This window comes from Felis catus, chromosome D4, assembly GCF_018350175.1.
Source record: "Felis catus isolate Fca126 chromosome D4, F.catus_Fca126_mat1.0, whole genome shotgun sequence".
NCBI lineage: Eukaryota > Metazoa > Chordata > Mammalia > Carnivora > Felidae > Felis > Felis catus.
Window position 1 is genome coordinate 23,104,221 of NC_058380.1, and position 17,402 is coordinate 23,121,622.

At 42.2% G+C, this 17,402-nt stretch overlaps 1 protein-coding gene across 10 annotated transcripts in view; it reads left to right on the forward strand.

Moving 5' to 3' along the window:
* Positions 1-17,402, forward strand: part of LOC105261087 (spermatogenesis-associated protein 31D4-like) — a 63,416-nt gene that overhangs the window by 41,233 nt on the left and 4,781 nt on the right. For 5 of the 10 annotated variants that reach the window (XM_045042617.1, XM_045042611.1, XM_045042614.1 and 2 more), the window contains 4 exons: positions 738-826; positions 5,065-11,816; positions 15,939-16,093; positions 16,906-16,951. In XM_045042617.1, the coding sequence (XP_044898552.1) occupies positions 15,956-16,093; positions 16,906-16,951 (184 nt within the window). In that variant the 5' untranslated portion in view covers positions 738-826; positions 5,065-11,816; positions 15,939-15,955. Of the gene's footprint in view, positions 1-435; positions 454-737; positions 827-5,064; positions 11,817-15,202; positions 15,218-15,938; positions 16,094-16,905; positions 16,952-17,402 lie in introns of those variants that run through there. The other 5 variants (XM_045042612.1, XM_045042618.1, XM_045042621.1 and 2 more) reach the window with 5 other exon arrangements.

Genomic DNA, 17,402 nt, shown 5'->3' on the forward strand with positions numbered 1-17,402 from the left:
GAGGTAGACAGAATCTGAAGCAAGCTCCAGGCTTGGAGCTGTCAGCACAGAACCCAATGTGAGGCTTGAACTCATGAACTGCAAGATCATGACTTGAGCCAAAGTTGGACACTCAACTGACTGAGCCACCCAGGTGCCTCCTAAGTTGGTTGCTTTAGCTAAACTATGATAGTATTGCCTCTTAGCCCCACATTTGATTCTCTGGCAATCTGAGTTAATAGAGTATTTATTAGTTTCCTAAAAGAAACTTTTAAAGTCTCTTCCAGTCTCTTCTCCCTACCATATAAAACTATGAATCATGCCACCAGGATGTAATATGTGACTTCTGATCCTCGTGTATGCTTTGACTTCTCTGTCCTCTTATTTTTTAGGTGCTGCAGGATGTAAAAAGATGTTGAGAAGTTTAAGAAGGGGAAGTGGAAAGGGATTATGGCTATATCGTATCTCCTTCCAGTCAGTTCAGAATTATCTCTATCTATCTATCTATCTATTTTTTTTTTCCTGGTTGGATGTATGCATGTTTCTCCAAGCAAGAGGGTCAGACTGAATGAGAAAGAAACTTTTTTATTCTCTATGTGGGCCGTCCTTGTTTTCAGAGTGATGCATGGATCAGTCATTACTTGCTCTGCTCATTTCAGTTTCATTGGTTTAATTGTTAAAGGAAATTCCCCACAAATTTAGATGGTAGTCAGTTTTAAATGGTACTGTATTTAATCTCTTTCTTTGGTTCCTTATAGGCATTTTAGGAGAAGGGAGTGGCAGCCGGCCGAATGCCACTTGGAACTAAAATCTCCCAGACTAAGCTAGTCTTAAAGGAAATTTAAAAGTAAGTCTAAGTGCAAACAAGTTTTTAAAAATTGAAGTGAATGATTTAAGTCGCTAAAATAATCTCTTCATTTAAAAATCAGGGACAGGGGCGCCTGGGTGGCGCAGTCGGTTAAGCGTCCGACTTCAGCCAGGTCACGATCTCGTGGTCCGTGAGTTCGAGCCCCGCGTCGGGCTCTGGGCTGATGGCTCAGAGCCTGGAGCCTGTTTCCGATTCTGTGTCTCCCTCTCTCTCTGCCCCTCCCCCGTTCATGCTCTGTCTCTCTCTGTCCCAAAAATAAATAAACGTTGAAAAAAAAATAAAAATAAAAATAAAAAAATAAAAATCAGGGACATACAAAAATAATTTTATTGTCTGAGTTTTTAAACCTTTTCAAATCTGTGAATCAAGCTCCTCTTGGTATTTGAATAGGTGCCATCTGCTGATCTGTAACAGAGCCAGTTTTTGCATTTGGGCCTAAATTTAATACTTAATTCCAATAGATGAAACATGCAGGTCATTATAAGCAATGAAGCATTTGCAGGTTTTTAATTTAATACTTTCCTAACACTTAATTTATTACTAGTAATTTACCTAGAATCTTTAAAGGTACTTGTTATAAATTACCTATACTATTATGTCAGTTAAATAAGAAAATTACTTAAATAAGCTAAAGGTAGGTATCGGTTAGTTATAGATGCATTAAAATTTTTTTTTAATTCCCATATTTAGAAGTTTCAGATAGCAACCAGAAGCTTAGAACGCTAAGTATGTAATTCAGCTGAGGGTTTTTACTGATTTGGATTGAGCTTGGTGAAGCTCATTCATGTGTCTTTGGTCAGCTGTGAACTGGTATGTGACTTTGCTAACCTTGACCTGTTCTCTCATGTCTGGGTCATTAGACTTACCTCTGTTACATGTGTGCCATTCTCCAGTAGGCTAGCCCAGGCATGTTCTTGTGGTGAAAGGGGTGTGGAGAGCAAGTGCAGAAAATGTACTATACCTTTGGAGGCTTAGGTTTGGAACTGTCAAAATATCGCTTCCTTTCACAAGTCACAAAGGTTGACAGAATAGACTCTAGCTATTGATGAACTGCAAAGTAACAACTGAAAGGTTATAGATACAGGGAGCGGTGAATAATCATGGCCACGGATTCAATCCGCTATTTTCGAAACAGATGGAATTGGGATTAAGACCCTGTTTCGTGCCTCCAGACTGGGTTTCTTTTTATGTTACAAATTGTTCTTCCTATTTACCTATATGATAAATTTGAATGTTCATTGGGAAAAAAACATTTGTGACTTAGTGTATGTCTTGGTCCTCAAGTACTGATCTAGAAAGCTGTGATACAATCGTATTCTCTTTATCTATTGAGTACTAAGTACTTCTTCACAAAATCAGTGTTAGAGGATCTGAAGAAAATAGATTTTATATACTTGGAAATGTCTGGTGTTTTCCAAATGTTATCAGTACAGTGAAACTTTGGAAGGTTAAGAAGAATTATTTCACATTGCTTTACCCATTTATTTCATTTGACTATAAATCTCAGGGAACTAGAGTGATAATATTGGAATTGGATTACTCTGGTTATCATGGCCTTAATTTCACTTTACATCCTCTATCCTAAAAAAAAGTTATTACTATCTAGAAGTGATTCCTTTTGGAAAACAAGTTACAGGGTCAGATATAAAACTTCAAGGTATGTTTTACCTCATGTTGAAATTTTTATTACAGACCACTTACCCCTCGTTGTTGCCTTTGCCTTTGTGGACCGGGAGATAGATGGAAAAGAGAAAATTGTTATGAAGTTGTGGCAGCTTCAAGCTGTCCTATTTGTTTGTCACCAGATATTTCTATGCCAGTTCCAAAATGCCCTCCTGCCAAAATTAGGCTTCGGAAAAATAACTTATTTCATGTTGTGGTTTTTGGAGCAATGGTGGGGTTTGGAGATGATGGCCAAGAAAGAATTCTTGAAGATGTCTTTGGTGCAAAAAGTGATATTAATAAAGCATGGGAACAGGACCCGTGGGCAGAAAGAGCTGCACTGGGGTTGTGAAGAGTGATGGATTATATACTGTGGAGTTGGGAGAAGTACAGTCAAGAGGAAGTTTCTTAAAGCCATCCCCATATGCTAAAGAGGATTTACAGATTACTGGAGGCCTAGCTATTGTCAAACCTAGGTTGTTTTTCCCTCAAGCAAAGCATTATAATTAAGATAGTAGGCAGTTCCTAGAGATTAGACTATTGATAAGATTGCGTTTTTCTTGTAATATTGCTAAGATACTTGTAATCTGATACAGACTCAATCAGTTAAACCATTTTTTTGTCCCTTCCTTTGTTCTTGGGCAGTCAGGAGTGCCTGAGGAATACCACACATACTCCACCTGTAGGGCGGAGGGGAGGGGGGGGCGGTGGGGTAGGTTGTGGCATGTCAGCTTGCCTTATGCTCCCTCATCATTTCATATATAACACATGTTTGAAATGAGCACGAAATGCAGCCAAGATTTGTAAATTAACAAGGAAAAAGTTATTTCTGAAAACATTTGGGAGCCAAGGAAGAGTGTTTGCCTTAAAACATTAGGGCATTCCATTTTTGAGTAAATTAAATATTTTTTTCAAAATCTCAGAAGGAACAACATTAACATTTGTTTTTCTGTATATATGAACAATTCTTATTTAAAAAAATTCATTGTTGGGGCACCTGGGTAGCTCATTTGGTTAAGTGCCTAACTCTTGGTTTTAGCTCAGGTCATGATCTCGCAGCTTTGTGGGTTCAAGCCCTGCATCAGGCTCTGTGCTGGCAATGCAGAGTCTGCTTGGGATTCTTTCTCTCTCCTTCTCTCTCTGCCCCTCCCCTATTTGGGCTGTTTCTGTCTGTCTCAAAATAAATAAATAAATAAATAAGCTTAAAAACATAAAAACTCACTGTCACAAATTAAATGAGTTGTCTAAATGTATAGGATAACTGATATTCTGATACCTGTTAAATCTTAATTTTGTATGAAATTTAATTGTGTGTTTCAGTTTTTCCTATGTGAGAAGGATTTCTCTTGATCTGCCACCTGCAAAATAGACAGGGATAGCTAAAGGGATCCAGAAGGAGAATCAAATCTCCCCTCTTTAATATAGACCACTGTTTAGCCCTGACTTCTTGATAATTACATTGCTAGGTCTCTGCTAGATAGGGAATTATCTTGTCAACTTATCTCTGTGGATTAATATAATTCAAGGCAAGGAATATTTGCTAGGCATTGTCTGTATAAGACAATGAGATGCTGAGGAGGATAGAGAAGATTTGCAAACTGTGGTTCCCTGACCACAGGAAACTTAAAATCTAATTGAGAATAGGATTTTTTAAATGGGAGGTATAGGCATACTTCAAAGATATTGTGTTGGGGCGCCTGGGTGGCGCAGTCGGTTAAGCGTCCGACTTCAGCCAGGTCACGATCTCGCGGTCTGGGAGTTCGAGCCCCGCGTCGGGCTCTGGGCTGATGGCTCGGAGCCTGGAGCCTGTTTCTGATTCTGTGTCTCCCTCTCTCTCTGCCCCTCCCCCGTTCATGCTCTGTCTCTCTCTGTCCCAAAAATAAAAATAAAAACGTTGAAAAAAAAAAATTAAAAAAAAAAAAAAGATATTGTGGGCTCAGTTCTGGACTACCACAAAAAAGTGAGTATTGGAGTAAAATGAGACAAATAAATTTTTTTCCTTTCCCAGTGCATATAAAAGTTATCTTTGCACTATACTATAGTCTGTTAAAAGAGCAATGTATGTACCTTAATTAAACGTACTTGAATTGGTAAAAAATGCTAACTGTCATCTGAGTTTTCAACGAGTCACAATCTTTTTGCTGGTGGAGGGTCTCACCCGATGTTGATGGCTGCTGACTGAACAGGGTACTGGTTGCTAAGGGTTGGGGTGTCTGTGGCAATTTCTTAAAATAAGGCAACAATGAACTTTGCTGCATCAATTGTCTTTCTTTCATGAATGCTGTTTGATAGCTTTTTATCTACACTAGAACTTCTCTAATAATTGGACTCAATCTTATCAAACTCTGCCACTTCTTTATCAACTAAATTTATATAATATTCTAAATGTTTTGTTGTCATTTCAACAATCTTCATAGCATGTTCACCAGGAGTAGATTCCATCTCAAGAAACAACTTAGCTGTTACAGTTTTATCATGAGATTGCAGCAGTTCAGTCACATCTTCAGGCTCCACTTATAAATCTGGTTCCCTTGTTCTTTCTAACACACCCACAGGTACTTCTTCCAATGAAGTCATGAACCCCTCAAAGTCATGAGGATTGGAACAATGTCTTCTAAATTCCTGTTCCTGTTGATATTTTGACTTCTTCCTATCAACCATGTATGATCTTACGGACATCTAGAGTGGTGAGTCCTTTCCAGAAGGTTTTCAAATTACTTTCCCAGATCCATCAGAGGAATCCCAGTCAGTGGCAGCCATAGCATTATGAACTGTATTTCTTAAATAGTAAGACTTGAAAGTTGAAATTGCTCCTTGATTCACGGGCTATAGAATGATGTCTTGGCAGGCATGGAAACATTAATCTTGTCATAGATATCCGTTGGAGTGATGGAATACCAGATACATTGGTCCTGTGTGACCAGGTACATTGTCAATGAACGCTAATATTTTGTAAAAAATCTTTTTTTTCTGAGCAGGTCTCAGCAGTGGGCTTAAAATAATGAGTAATACAGAGAATAGGCAGAGTACATTTAACATACTTATTAAGGGCCCTAGGATAATCGGAATGGTAACTCAATATTGGCTGCAAATTAACATCTCCAAAGCTAGGCATTGACTTCTCCTCTCTAGCTATGCAAGTCCTCGATGGTGTCTTCTTCCAATAGAAGGCTGTTTTGTCTATATTACAAATCTGTTGTTTAGTGTAGCTACCACCATTAATTATGTTGGCTAGATCTTGTGGATAACTTTTTGCAGCTTCTACATTAGTACTTGCTGCTCTACCTTGCACTTTTATTTTATGCAGATGGTTTCTCTCTTTAAATCTCATAAATCAACCTCTGCTAGCTTCAGACTTTTCTTTGGCAGCTTCCTCACCCCTATCAGCCTTCATAGCATTGAAGAGAGTTAGGGCCATTTCCTGGATTAGGCTTTGGCTTAAAGGAATGTTGTGGCTGGTTTGATTTTCTATCCAGGCCACTTAAACTTTCTTCATATCAGCAATAAGGCTGGTGGGGTTTTGTGTGTGTGTGTGTGTGTGTGTGTGTGTGTGTGTGTGTTTTACCATTTCTGTACTCACTGGAGTAGCACTTCTCATTTCTTCAGGAACTTTTCTTTTGCCTTCACAACTTGGCTAATTGGCACAAGAGGCTGAGTCTTTTTAGGCTTTCAACATCTCTGTCTCACAAGGCTTAATCATTTCTAACCTTTGATGTAAGGTGAGTGACATGGCTCTTCCCTTCACTTGAACACTGAGAGGGTTATCGTTCACTTGAACAGTATTGAACATTGTAGGGTTATGGACTGGCCCAATGTCAATATTGTTGTGTCTCAACAAATAGGGAGGCCTGAAGAAAGGGAGAGACACATGGCATGGCTGGTTGGTGAAGTCAAAACACATACAATTTTGCCATCTCCTATGGGTAGAGCTTGTGGTGCCCTAAATGCGATTCTAATAGTAATATCAAAGGTAACTGATCACACAGATCACCATAATAAAAACAATAATAATGGAAAAGCTTGCTGTATTATGAAAATTAACCAAGAGCCATGAAATGAGCAAACACTGTTGGCAAACTGGCATTGATAGACTTGCTCAATGCAGGGTTGCCACAAACTTTCAGTTTGTAAAAAACGCGGTATCGGAGAAGTATAATAAAACAAGGTTTGCCTACGTTGTTCTTGCCAGGGCCCCATTTATAGGAACTTGGATTCCTTTGGGATCTTTATAAGCAATTTATAAGGAGACAAAGGCTTACTAGTTTAAGAATCTCATGGTTGGTTTGTTGATTTCATGATTCCCGACTGAACCCTTGGACATGAAGCCGTATGTTTTCAACCTAACTCAAAATTACAGATTTTGACTTGGCCCTCATAAATTAGAGGGAAAATCTGTTCTGTCATTATGGTGTTTTGCAGCATCTTCCTGGTTGTCTCTTCCCGTCATTGTAAGGTGTAGTTATCAAGGAAGTGTCAGTCTGGTCGTATGGCCTTTCCCTTGAAATAGAGATGTTTGTTTTTGGAGGTTGCCTATCTCTTCTTTGTGAGTTTTCAGCCTCCTGTGACTTTCAGGTGGGATTCAACATCAATAGACTAGATAAATCACTAGAATTATGTAGATATTAAATGTTAAGAGAGGAAAGGTGAGCTAGGGTCAACCATTAAGAGTGCAGGATATTACTGGATGAGTGGTTTCTTAAAAGGTAAGGATATCCAAGATACTGAAGAATATAACGAGTCTCATTTAGGACGAAATACATTCTTTAACCTTCAGAAAAATGTGTTTCCATTTCTTATATTTTCCTTACACATCTCCTACTTTTTTTGCATATTGAGTTGCTTTCCATATTTCCATCAGTCTTGACTGCATTTAGAAGAATTCTAATGCTTAGAATCCTTAGTCTCCAGTGAAAACTAATTGAGTAACCAATTGTGAACTGTCAGTGACATCAGAATTCCTTTTATGGCAAACTTATGAATCAATTAAGCACAGAGCATGTTATCCAAATATCCATATCCAATATCCTTAGTTTTCTGCATTAGTCAAAAGCTCAAACCTATTTTTTGTAAGGAATGCTTCAGCATTCCGTTTGATTAGAAAAGGCCTAAATATCCAATTAATTTAATCTAGTTTATCGTCCAAGCAAAACATTAACGTTTCAGGTTCTCAAAGACCCTGAAAGCTCACTTAACAATTACCCATGGCAACTTTGACACGGACCTAATTATTATTTTAAGTCATCTTTCTTGCTGACAAATTGTAATAGAGACAACAGAAGTTTATTTGACCTTCAGTAGACCTAAGTAGACAAAGTTTTATTTTTTAATACTGATAACTCTAAAGACATGTGTATCTTATATAACCAAAACTTGTATTAGTTGAAATACCGAATATATTCCATCTGTGTTCATTTAAACGTTAATCAATTTGTTCCCCATTTTCCATTATTTTCCTGGGACACTGGTGGGAATCTGAAGTGGGAGGTCCAAGTGGGGAGCTCTTTGCTCCTTGACCTGAGGGTGGGAGTAGTTGGGAGCCAGTGGTACCTGAGGGACGGAGGATGGTATAGGAACCAGTTTGTAGGCTGCACCCAAGGTGATGCAGAAACAGGAGGAAGGGGAAGGCTGAAGAGGTGAGGTTCTGCCAAGAAGCCCAGAGGCAGACAAAAGCCCAGAGGGTAGAGAAAGCGGTCTCCCAGTCCTAAAGTCTGTCAGCTTGAACAGATGAGCAGGTGCAATTTTTTTTTCCACCACCAAGTGGAAATGGGGAGTCCATGTCAGGCCAGAGAAGATAGGGAAGTTCCTGTAGCAAAGGGGGTTCGGCAGCTGCTTGGGAATATTTCTAAAAGTCCCGGTCCTGAGGTAGCCTAACAAGAGACAGTTGGTTCTAATTATCATCTGCATTTTGTGGGAGCCTGCCAAATGTCTTCTCTCCCATCCCCATCGTGGGCATCAGGAGCAGAATGAAGGTGAGCCCAAGTCCTTCTCTGTACTCTACAAGAGATGCTTGAAAATGAAAGGTTTACAAAGATGGGGACCTGGGAGGTGAGCCATGCCAAACTGTCGGCAATGGAAGCCACCTTCCACTGTAGTTGGGAAACCTGTGAGTAGGACAGTCCTACTGGAAGTCACCCAGGTCACTCCTAGGAGGATATCCCAGGGATAAGTCCTGGGCTTTTCCACCCATTTCCCAAAGGGAGAGGCTGGCCAAGACAGAAAGAGGAGAATTCCACCGTTACCCAAACTGGAGGTCAGGGATCAGGTTCTGCCGACAGCCTTCAGGCATCCACTAAAGAATAGCCTTGGCCAGGATTCATCAGTTCCTGTTCGGCCTCCGATTGAGGTTTTCCTCAAAGGAAATTGGGATTGCACGATGCCAATGTTCCCAACTACATTGGGGGATCAGATGGGAGGAGACCAAGGATCCTGTCACCAGAGACTTGAGAATGGCAGCCTCGCTGTTCACTGTTAACTGGCTGAAGGGTGCCCGTTAGGTGGTTTAAGAGTTTTGTTGAGGAGATAAAGAAAAGAGGGGGTGCTGCCTGCTCTTTCCTTACAGATAGAAGATGTTGATATCCCAGACGAGCCCCCATAGTAAGGTTGCAGGGGTTTTTTTTTTACCACAGTACCCGGGATTCGTTGTCTTGCCGCTTCAAAGAATGAAGAGGTGGACGCAAAATGTGTAACAGGCACAAGTTTATTAGAGTATAAGTTTAGAAAATAAGAATAGTAGGAAAACTCTCTTTATAGAGAGGGGACATTCAAAAGTGAATGCCCGCAGACTATAGGCAAAGATCTTTGTTTTATAAGGGTCTGGTTAGCACCCCCTTCCCTTCTCCCTCATTCCTTCTCAGGTTCTACCATTATTGACTGGACAGCTGTAGGTGCTGGGTTGTCCATTCCTGACTGGCTCAACTCCATTGTGTGAGGAGTCAGGCTGGTTATACTGTCCCCTGTATGACGTAAGTTTTATGGTTTAGCTAGGTATTTTGATTGGTTTAGCTAGGTATTTTGATTGTCAAATTCCTGACGGGAACCTGAGGGGGAGTAGGTGTGTCTCTTCCATTCTTAAGAGGGACCTTAGGCCCGAGGGGGTTTGCTGTAGTCAAACACTTGCAGCATTGTTCCCAAATATGTGTTTTTTCCCATCTAGGGACCTCAGGTCCTAACCCTTCCCTCTCTGCCATTTTATCCTGTTTCACTACTATAGTGGTGCCCTTCCATTTTGGAATTAAATCCCCTATTTCTTATTCTTTCTTTCTTTCTTTCTTTCTTTCTTTCTTTCTTTCTTTCTTTCTTTCCTTTTCTCCTTCTTCCTTCCTCCCTCCCTACTTCCCTTTCCTCCTTCCTTCCTTCCTTCCTTCCTTCCTTCCTTCCTTCCTGTCTGCCTGTCTGTCTGTCTGTCTGCCTGTCTGCCTTTTAAATAAACCGGGTCTTCTCAGTTCTAGTAACTGTCAGATCAGGTTTAGGGAGGACATGGTCTGTGCTACTGTCACCATTTCTCTGAAGTTTACCTCAAGTTGCCTAGTTTAGGCTACCATTTAAAGCAATCAGAACTAGAATTCACATCAATAAAGGTATGTCATTGAAACTTTTTTTTCCTCTCTCACACCTTCATTTCCAGAGATAGCCAAATGAAGACTATTTTGCTTGTAAAACAAGTCTAATTTTGATTTGGTCTTGGGGCTCCTGGGTGGTTCAGTCAGTTCAGCGTCCAACTTGGGCTGGGGTCATGATCTCGTGGTTCGTGGGTTAGAGCCCCGCAGCACAGAACCTGGAGCCTGCTTCAGGTTCTGTGTCTCCCTTTCTCTGCACCTCCCTCACTTGCACTCTGTGTCTCTACTCTCAAAAACAAATTAAAAAAAAGAAAAGAGATTCCAATGTAGAGGCTAGGTGAATGTGCATGTAATGGTTAGCCTATTAATATGGCTGTATCCAGAGGTTGTGCAGTGTAAATTCTTACCAGAGACTCTGTATAAGGGCAGGTCAACAAGTAAGAAGGCATGAGAAAATGAGTGAGAGCTGAGGTAAGTATCCATCCCTTTCCAAATTAAGTCCCATGATTAGAGTGTAAATTTTTATTTTTGCCCCTCTCATAGCATGAGGGAAAGATCTCCCCAAAGTCTCCCTGTGTGCTTCCAGAATGCTGACTCACTACCAGGCTTCACAGTGGAGTATGTTCATTAGACCACAGTTTCTCAAACTTTCTGTGGTGGAGGACCAGTTTGCTTCCTCCCCTGCTCCTCCATCTACTGTGGGCTGACACTTTCATAAAATACAATGTAAATGAATCACTGAAAAAATGACACACAAAACAAAGACAAACAAAATACAAACCTGAGATTTAAATTACTAGGTTCAAATATTCTGTCAAATTGCAACAGACAAAATACATCAGTGGTAACCTAGTGTAGGGGCAGGAGGAATGAGAAGACTGAAGGATGCATGAAACCTACGGGGAAAAGCTTCTTTTTTGAATAATGAAAAAGTTCTAAACTTGACTGTGGTGTCTGAATGTACAACATTGTGAATACACTAAAAGCCACTGAATTGTACACTTTTAATGGGTGAATTGTAGGTAGGGTATGTGAATTAAGTCTCAGTAAAGTGGTCTAAAACAAAAGATTATAGGAGCTTTATTTATACTTGCCAAACCTGGGAAGCAGCCAAGGTGTCCTTCCATAGGTGAGTGGATAAATCAACTCTGGTTTCTCCAGACAGTGGATATTATCCAACGCTAAAAGGGCATAAGCCACTAAGTCATGAAAAGACATGGAAGATCTTTAAATGCATATTACTAAGTGGAAGAAGCCAATCTGAAAAGGCCACACACTGTATAATCATACGATATAAAAGTCTGGAAAAGAAACAACTCTGAAGACAGTAAAAAATCAGTGGGTGCCAGGGATAAGGGGGCAAGATGGGATGAATAGGCAGAGCACAGAGGATTTTAGGGCAGTGCAACTACTCTGTGTGACACTACAGTGGAGGACACATGTCATCACACATGTTCAAGCCCATAGAACGTCCAACACCAAGAGTGAACGCTAATGTAAAGTATGACTTTGAGTGATAATGATGTGTCAGTGTAGGCCCACTGATTGTAATAACTGCCCCATGCTGGTTCTGGGCATTGATAGTGGGGGGAGGCTGTGTGTGTGTGGTAGGGAGGAAGAGGGGCATATGGGAACTCTGTACTTTCTGCCCAATTTTGCTGTGAACCTAAAACTGCTCTACAGAAAGAAAAAGAGGAGGAGGAAACAGAAGAAAGAAGAGGAAGAAGTCCCGAATACCTCACAAGGCTCAGGTCAGTTGGCACCTGTTGTAAAAATTTCTCTGGCCTTCTCTCTTCTCCTTCCTGGGAGAAGAATTGATTACTCTGATTTCTGCATTTTCATTATGTTCTTATTCCTACTTCCTTTACTGTTCATATCACTTTTCATAGCCATTTACAGGACTCACTAAACTATGACCTGCCCAAGCGTTGAGGTGATACCATATTTTGTTGATATTTCTACTAGAAATACTACACTGTAGAGTTCAATAAAAGTTTGGTGTGTGATGGAACGAGAGACATTTTATAGCCAGTTTGTATCTTAAATGCAGTTTAAACAGATTTTGCCCGAGACTCTGTTCTACAGGCTTTTTGGAATCCTGAAAATAGCCGTTCCCCATGTGGCTCATCCCAGGGACACTGATGAGGATGGGAAAGAGAGAGCACTGGGGACTGGTCCTAGGAAATGGAAAACATATGAGAATCATTTTTTAAAACTTTTTTAATGTGGGGCACCTGGGTGGCTCAGTCGGTTGAGCGTCTGACTTCGGCTCGGGTCGTGATCTCACGGTTCATGGGTTCGACCCCCACATCGGGCTCTGTGGTGGTAGCTCGGAGCCTGGAGCCTGAATCGAGTTCTGTGTCCCTACTCTCTGCCCCTCCCCTGCTCACCATCTGTCTCTTTGTCTCACTCTCAAAAATAAATAAAAACATTTGAAATGTTTTTTAATGTTTGTTTTTTGAGAGAGAGAGAGAGCATGAGCAGGGGAGAGACAGAGAGAGAGGGAGACACAGAATCCTGGAGACACAGTCTCCAGGCTCTGAGCTGTCAGCACAGAGCCTGATTTGGGGCTTGAACCCACGAACCACGAGATCATGACCTGAGCCGAAGTCAGATGCTTAACAGACTGAGCCACCTGGTGCCCCAAACATATGAGAATCATAAACCAATGACTTCTCCTTACTTATCCATATGGAATGTCTTCAAATACAAGCATATCATTGTCCTAGAGCTTTTGGAAAATACTGCTTCTTGGACACAATCTAAACTAGCACAGTATGAACCAGACTTCTATGTGGTGACCCAGGTCAGCTGGGAAGATGTCACAGCTGACATGTGAGAACACCTCACTCTACCAAAAGCCATCTCTGCTACCTCGGGATGGCTGCCTGAAATGCTCCTGTGAGAGCTTTATATTAAGGCTTAGGGGTTAGATGTATGTAAACTGTGTGAGATGTATGGCATGTTAAGCCTTGTTATTCATTTATGACTTCCTGAGAGTCGTACATAATCTAGTTCTTGAAAGCAGGTTCTCAGAGGGCAATAGAAGAAACCTATAAAGACTTTGGTGCCAAGAATGAAAAGGAGAAAGTACCTAAGGGGATGATAGAATAACAACAACAACAAAAATTTTCTTCTAGCACTTAATACACAAAGTAAATATTGATAGCCACACAACTGCTTTAATTGTAGGACTAGGGTGACTATTTTAAGAAGTCACTTAATGTTTAAAAGAGAGGTGTTGAGAACATTGGGGATTTCATTGTCAGGGCTCTGCTATTTCCTAGTTAGGTGATCTTGAGAAGTCATTTACCCTCTCTTAGATTCAGTTTTTTTCTTTGATAAAAGGGGCAATAGATACCTGTCCTGCTTACATCATGGGTGATTGTGAAACCTGCTTGCATCATAGAATGATTGTGAGGTTGCTGCAAGTAAAATGCTTAAGTGTTGGCAAATGATTTATAACTGATGTTAGCATAGATATTGGCAAATCATTTGTATTTGATGTTAGCTGTGAACCTCCCCTACTGAATATCAGTGGAGGTAATTTCAGTGCTGTCAACAACAACAAACCCCCCCCCCCCCAAAAACAGGTGTACCATCAATCCCTCATTCCTTTAAATTTTGAAGGCTCTTTGGGGCGCCTGGGTGGCTCAGTTGGTTAAACGTCCCACTTCAGCTCAGGTCATGATATCACAGTTTCCAGAGGGCCAAAAGGCATCTGAAGGGAGATTCCTTGGGGACAGAAGAAGAGGCTCCCGTGCTTCTCTTTAGGAGAAAAGTAGAAAAGAGAGAGAAGATCCATTATCCCTGAGAATGACCCCCCACTCCCAGGTGGCATCCCTTGTGCAGGATATGTCAAAGGTTCCTGGTGTCGAAGTGACTGGAGGTGTTTCTTGAAGTTGCTATGACCACCAATCAGCCAACCAAGGACTCCTGAAGGGGGAATGCTACCATCCCCCTGCTTCCCCATTGCATTCTAGATTACAGACGGGTGCCTGTTGTAGGGACCAAAATAATGTACCCTGAAAGCAGTGCCCTAAAAGGCCATGCCTTGAAGAATATGCCCTGATGGCCATGCCTTGATTACCACCTAGTCTTTGATGAGCATGCTGTGGAGGCCATGCTTTAGTTTCTCGAAAAACCTAAGATTTTTAGCCCATGAAAAACACTAGAAAATTTACGGGGGGGGGGGGGGGAGAGCTACCCCATTTTGTATTTTAAGTAGTTAGTAGAGGATATTGACTGAAAACGGTAAAGATACGAATCCATCATGATCTAAGTGACATTCCAACACATACAGCCTTTAGAGCCAACTTCCCTAGAAAACGGTCCCTGACTGGGTTTTAATTCAATCAGGTACTGATTTGGCTGGCTCCTAGTGGAGGTCTCCCAGCCTGAAGCAGCTAGACCAGAGATGGGGAGGGGATCACATTAGACCAATGAGGAGGAAACCTCACATGAGAGTCTTAAGATTGGCAGCTGTCCTGGTTAGTTAGGTGGCTGTCCCATGCCCAAGACAGACAACTTTGTATAAAGGACAAGAATAAAGAGAGGGCATCAAGTTTCTGGGTCTCATTACCATTCTAGCCAGGGTACTAACTTCCAGCCAAAAGGCAGGCTTTCTTCTCCCTGTAGAGTAGCCATGGGTTAGAGAATTGCAGCCTGAGAAATCGATATGAAAGTGTTCCAATAAAGGCATATTTTTTCGAAAAGCCCCTGAAATAAGAGTAAAGGAAGAAAAGAGAGAGTATACTCACTGAATTCGCACAGGCTCAGAGTCCCAATGAAAAGAGTCAACGTGCCATGCTGGGGACCAAATGATGAAGTTTTGAGGTGATGGTGGGGGGATGGTCTGGAGCCGATGGCCAAGAAAGAATTCTTGAAGACGTCTTTGGTACAAAAAGGTGGTTTTATTTTTTTGTTTTTAATTTTTTTTTTCAACATTTATTTATTTTAGGGACAGAGAGAGACAGAGCATGAACGGGGGAGGGGCAGAGAGAGAGGGAGACACAGAATCGGAAACAGGCTCCAGGCTCTGAGCCATCAGCCCAGAGCCCGACGCGGGGCTCGAACTCACGGACCGCGAGATCGTGACCTGGCTGAAGTCGGATGCTTAACCGACTGCGCCACCCAGGCGCCCCACAAAAAGGTGGTTTTATTAAAGCACAGGGACAGGATCCATGGGCAGAAAGAGCTGGACTATAAGTGTTGGGGGATACTTTTATGGAGTAGGCGGAGACAAAGTCAAGAGAGAGTTCCTAAAGGGATTTTCATAGTCTAAAGACTCAGATAATTGGAGGCCTGGCTATAGTCAGAATAAGGTTGTTTTTCCCTCAGGCAAAGCATTAACATTAAGACAGTAGGGAGTTCCTGGACATTAGGCTGTTGACAGGATTGCCTTTTTCTGGTGAACTGGTGGAGACTCTTTATCAGTTCAGCCATTTGTTTTTTGTCCTTTCTTGGGTTTGAGTAGCCTGGAGTTATCTAAGGAATATCACACATTGCCCACAGTTGGCAGGTAGGGGATTGTGTGCTAGCTTGTGCTTGGCCCCTCAGCCAGCCTCAGGCTCCCTCCTCAATAGGATGAAAAGATGAGGTAGGAAAACAGGATGGCAGGGTAGGGCAGAGGGACCTGCAGGAGGAGAGGTGGAGGGACCTTCTGGGCTGGTAGGTGGGGGAGGGGCTTTGGGCACACCCTCTCCAATTGTCCCCTCCCCCAACCCTCAGAAACCTTTTGTGACTTTTCAGTGCTCTGTGATGTAAGCCTGGAGAGTTATATAGTCAGGCATCGGCACACTCGGAGCTCAGTTACCTTAGGCAGCCTTGCGATTCAGTTACCTCTAGGCAGCTTTGTGATGCTCTCATTTCAGAATAGTGCTACTGAACCATGTTGTGCTTTGGCTCAACATGCTTCGAGAGTGACCCCAACTTCACCTTCTTGTATGGGTTGGGGTTGCTTCTTCTGTTCCTGTGCTACCTGATGGGGATTCCATTTCCAACTGGGAACACCAAACCCATCCAAAAGGTAAGGAATCCTGGGGGAGTCCTGAACAGACGTTCGTATTGTTTCTACTTCTAGTCCCAAATTTTAAAATGAGTTTGGTAGGATTAGACACAACTAAAATGGGAAGTCTAAAAGAAGAGACACTCACTCCTCTAGGAAGAGAGATCTGGCAGGGCTAAGGGTTAAGAGAGTACTAAGGTTTAGTACTTATCTGGCTGTGGTGGCGGGTCTTGGATAAAATCCCAAACATAAGGATTCTGTAGTCTTAGTTTGGGTTTAGAGAGTATGGGATGTGTGTAAGAGAACAAGGTTCCCCAGCACTTGATCATGGGTCACCTTCTCATGTAAGACTTCACTCGACCGAGCCTTCATGTTGGGCTGATCAGGAGAAGAGTGCTAAGCCTCTGAGACACACTGAGCAGAGACTAGGGTCCAAGCTCTGTCCCAGGATACAGGGTCCTACCTGATGGAGCACTGATGTGACTGTTGGCCCTCAGTTTCTGTTTTTTTTCCTTTAAGTTAGAAAGTATACACATGCGCACGTGCGTGTACACACACACACACACACACACACACACACACACACACAGAGGGTGGCCCCAGGAGGAGCAGAGAGAGGGAGAGAGAGAATCCCAAGCAGTCTCTGCTCTGACAGCACAGATGGGGACCTTGAATTCACTGGAGACCAGTGAACAGAGATCATGACCTGAGCTGAAATCAAGTGTCAAACGCTTAACTGTCTGAGCTACCCAGGCACCCCAAGAATGTCTCCATTTCTGAGAGCAGAGTGAGAGATGAGTCCCAGGATCCTCATTCTTTCATTTTCATTCTAGCATCAAGGCAGAGCCAAGAGGAGGAGGAAAGGCGGTACACTGAAAGGTAAGGTTCTGCTTGTTCCACATGAGCTCTCCAAGGGTGACCCTTCCTGTCCTTTCCATGAGGTTCCAGTTCCATGATTTCTGAGGATGTCAGCTACTAGACACAGTGCCCCTCTGAAAATGGAGGCCTCAGAACACTCAGAACTGGAGGCCCTGGGATTCCTTGCTCTGCCCAACCCTGAGTGTGGAGCCATGGTCGATCTGGGCAATCAATGGTTGTTGCCCAGTGGTGGCCGTGTGAGATGTCAGGAGTCAGAACTTCTGTCTCCTGATTTTGTGCAAGACCTGTGACATCACGGATACTCAGGATTCCTCCCTGAGGTAACCACGGCCTTCTGTGCTTCACAGAGGTGGTTTGAGCATCACATGATGTAATGAAAATGAAATACTTTAATGCGATACCATGTGTCACATCATTGACCATTTGACCTCATCTACCGATTATTGGGGCA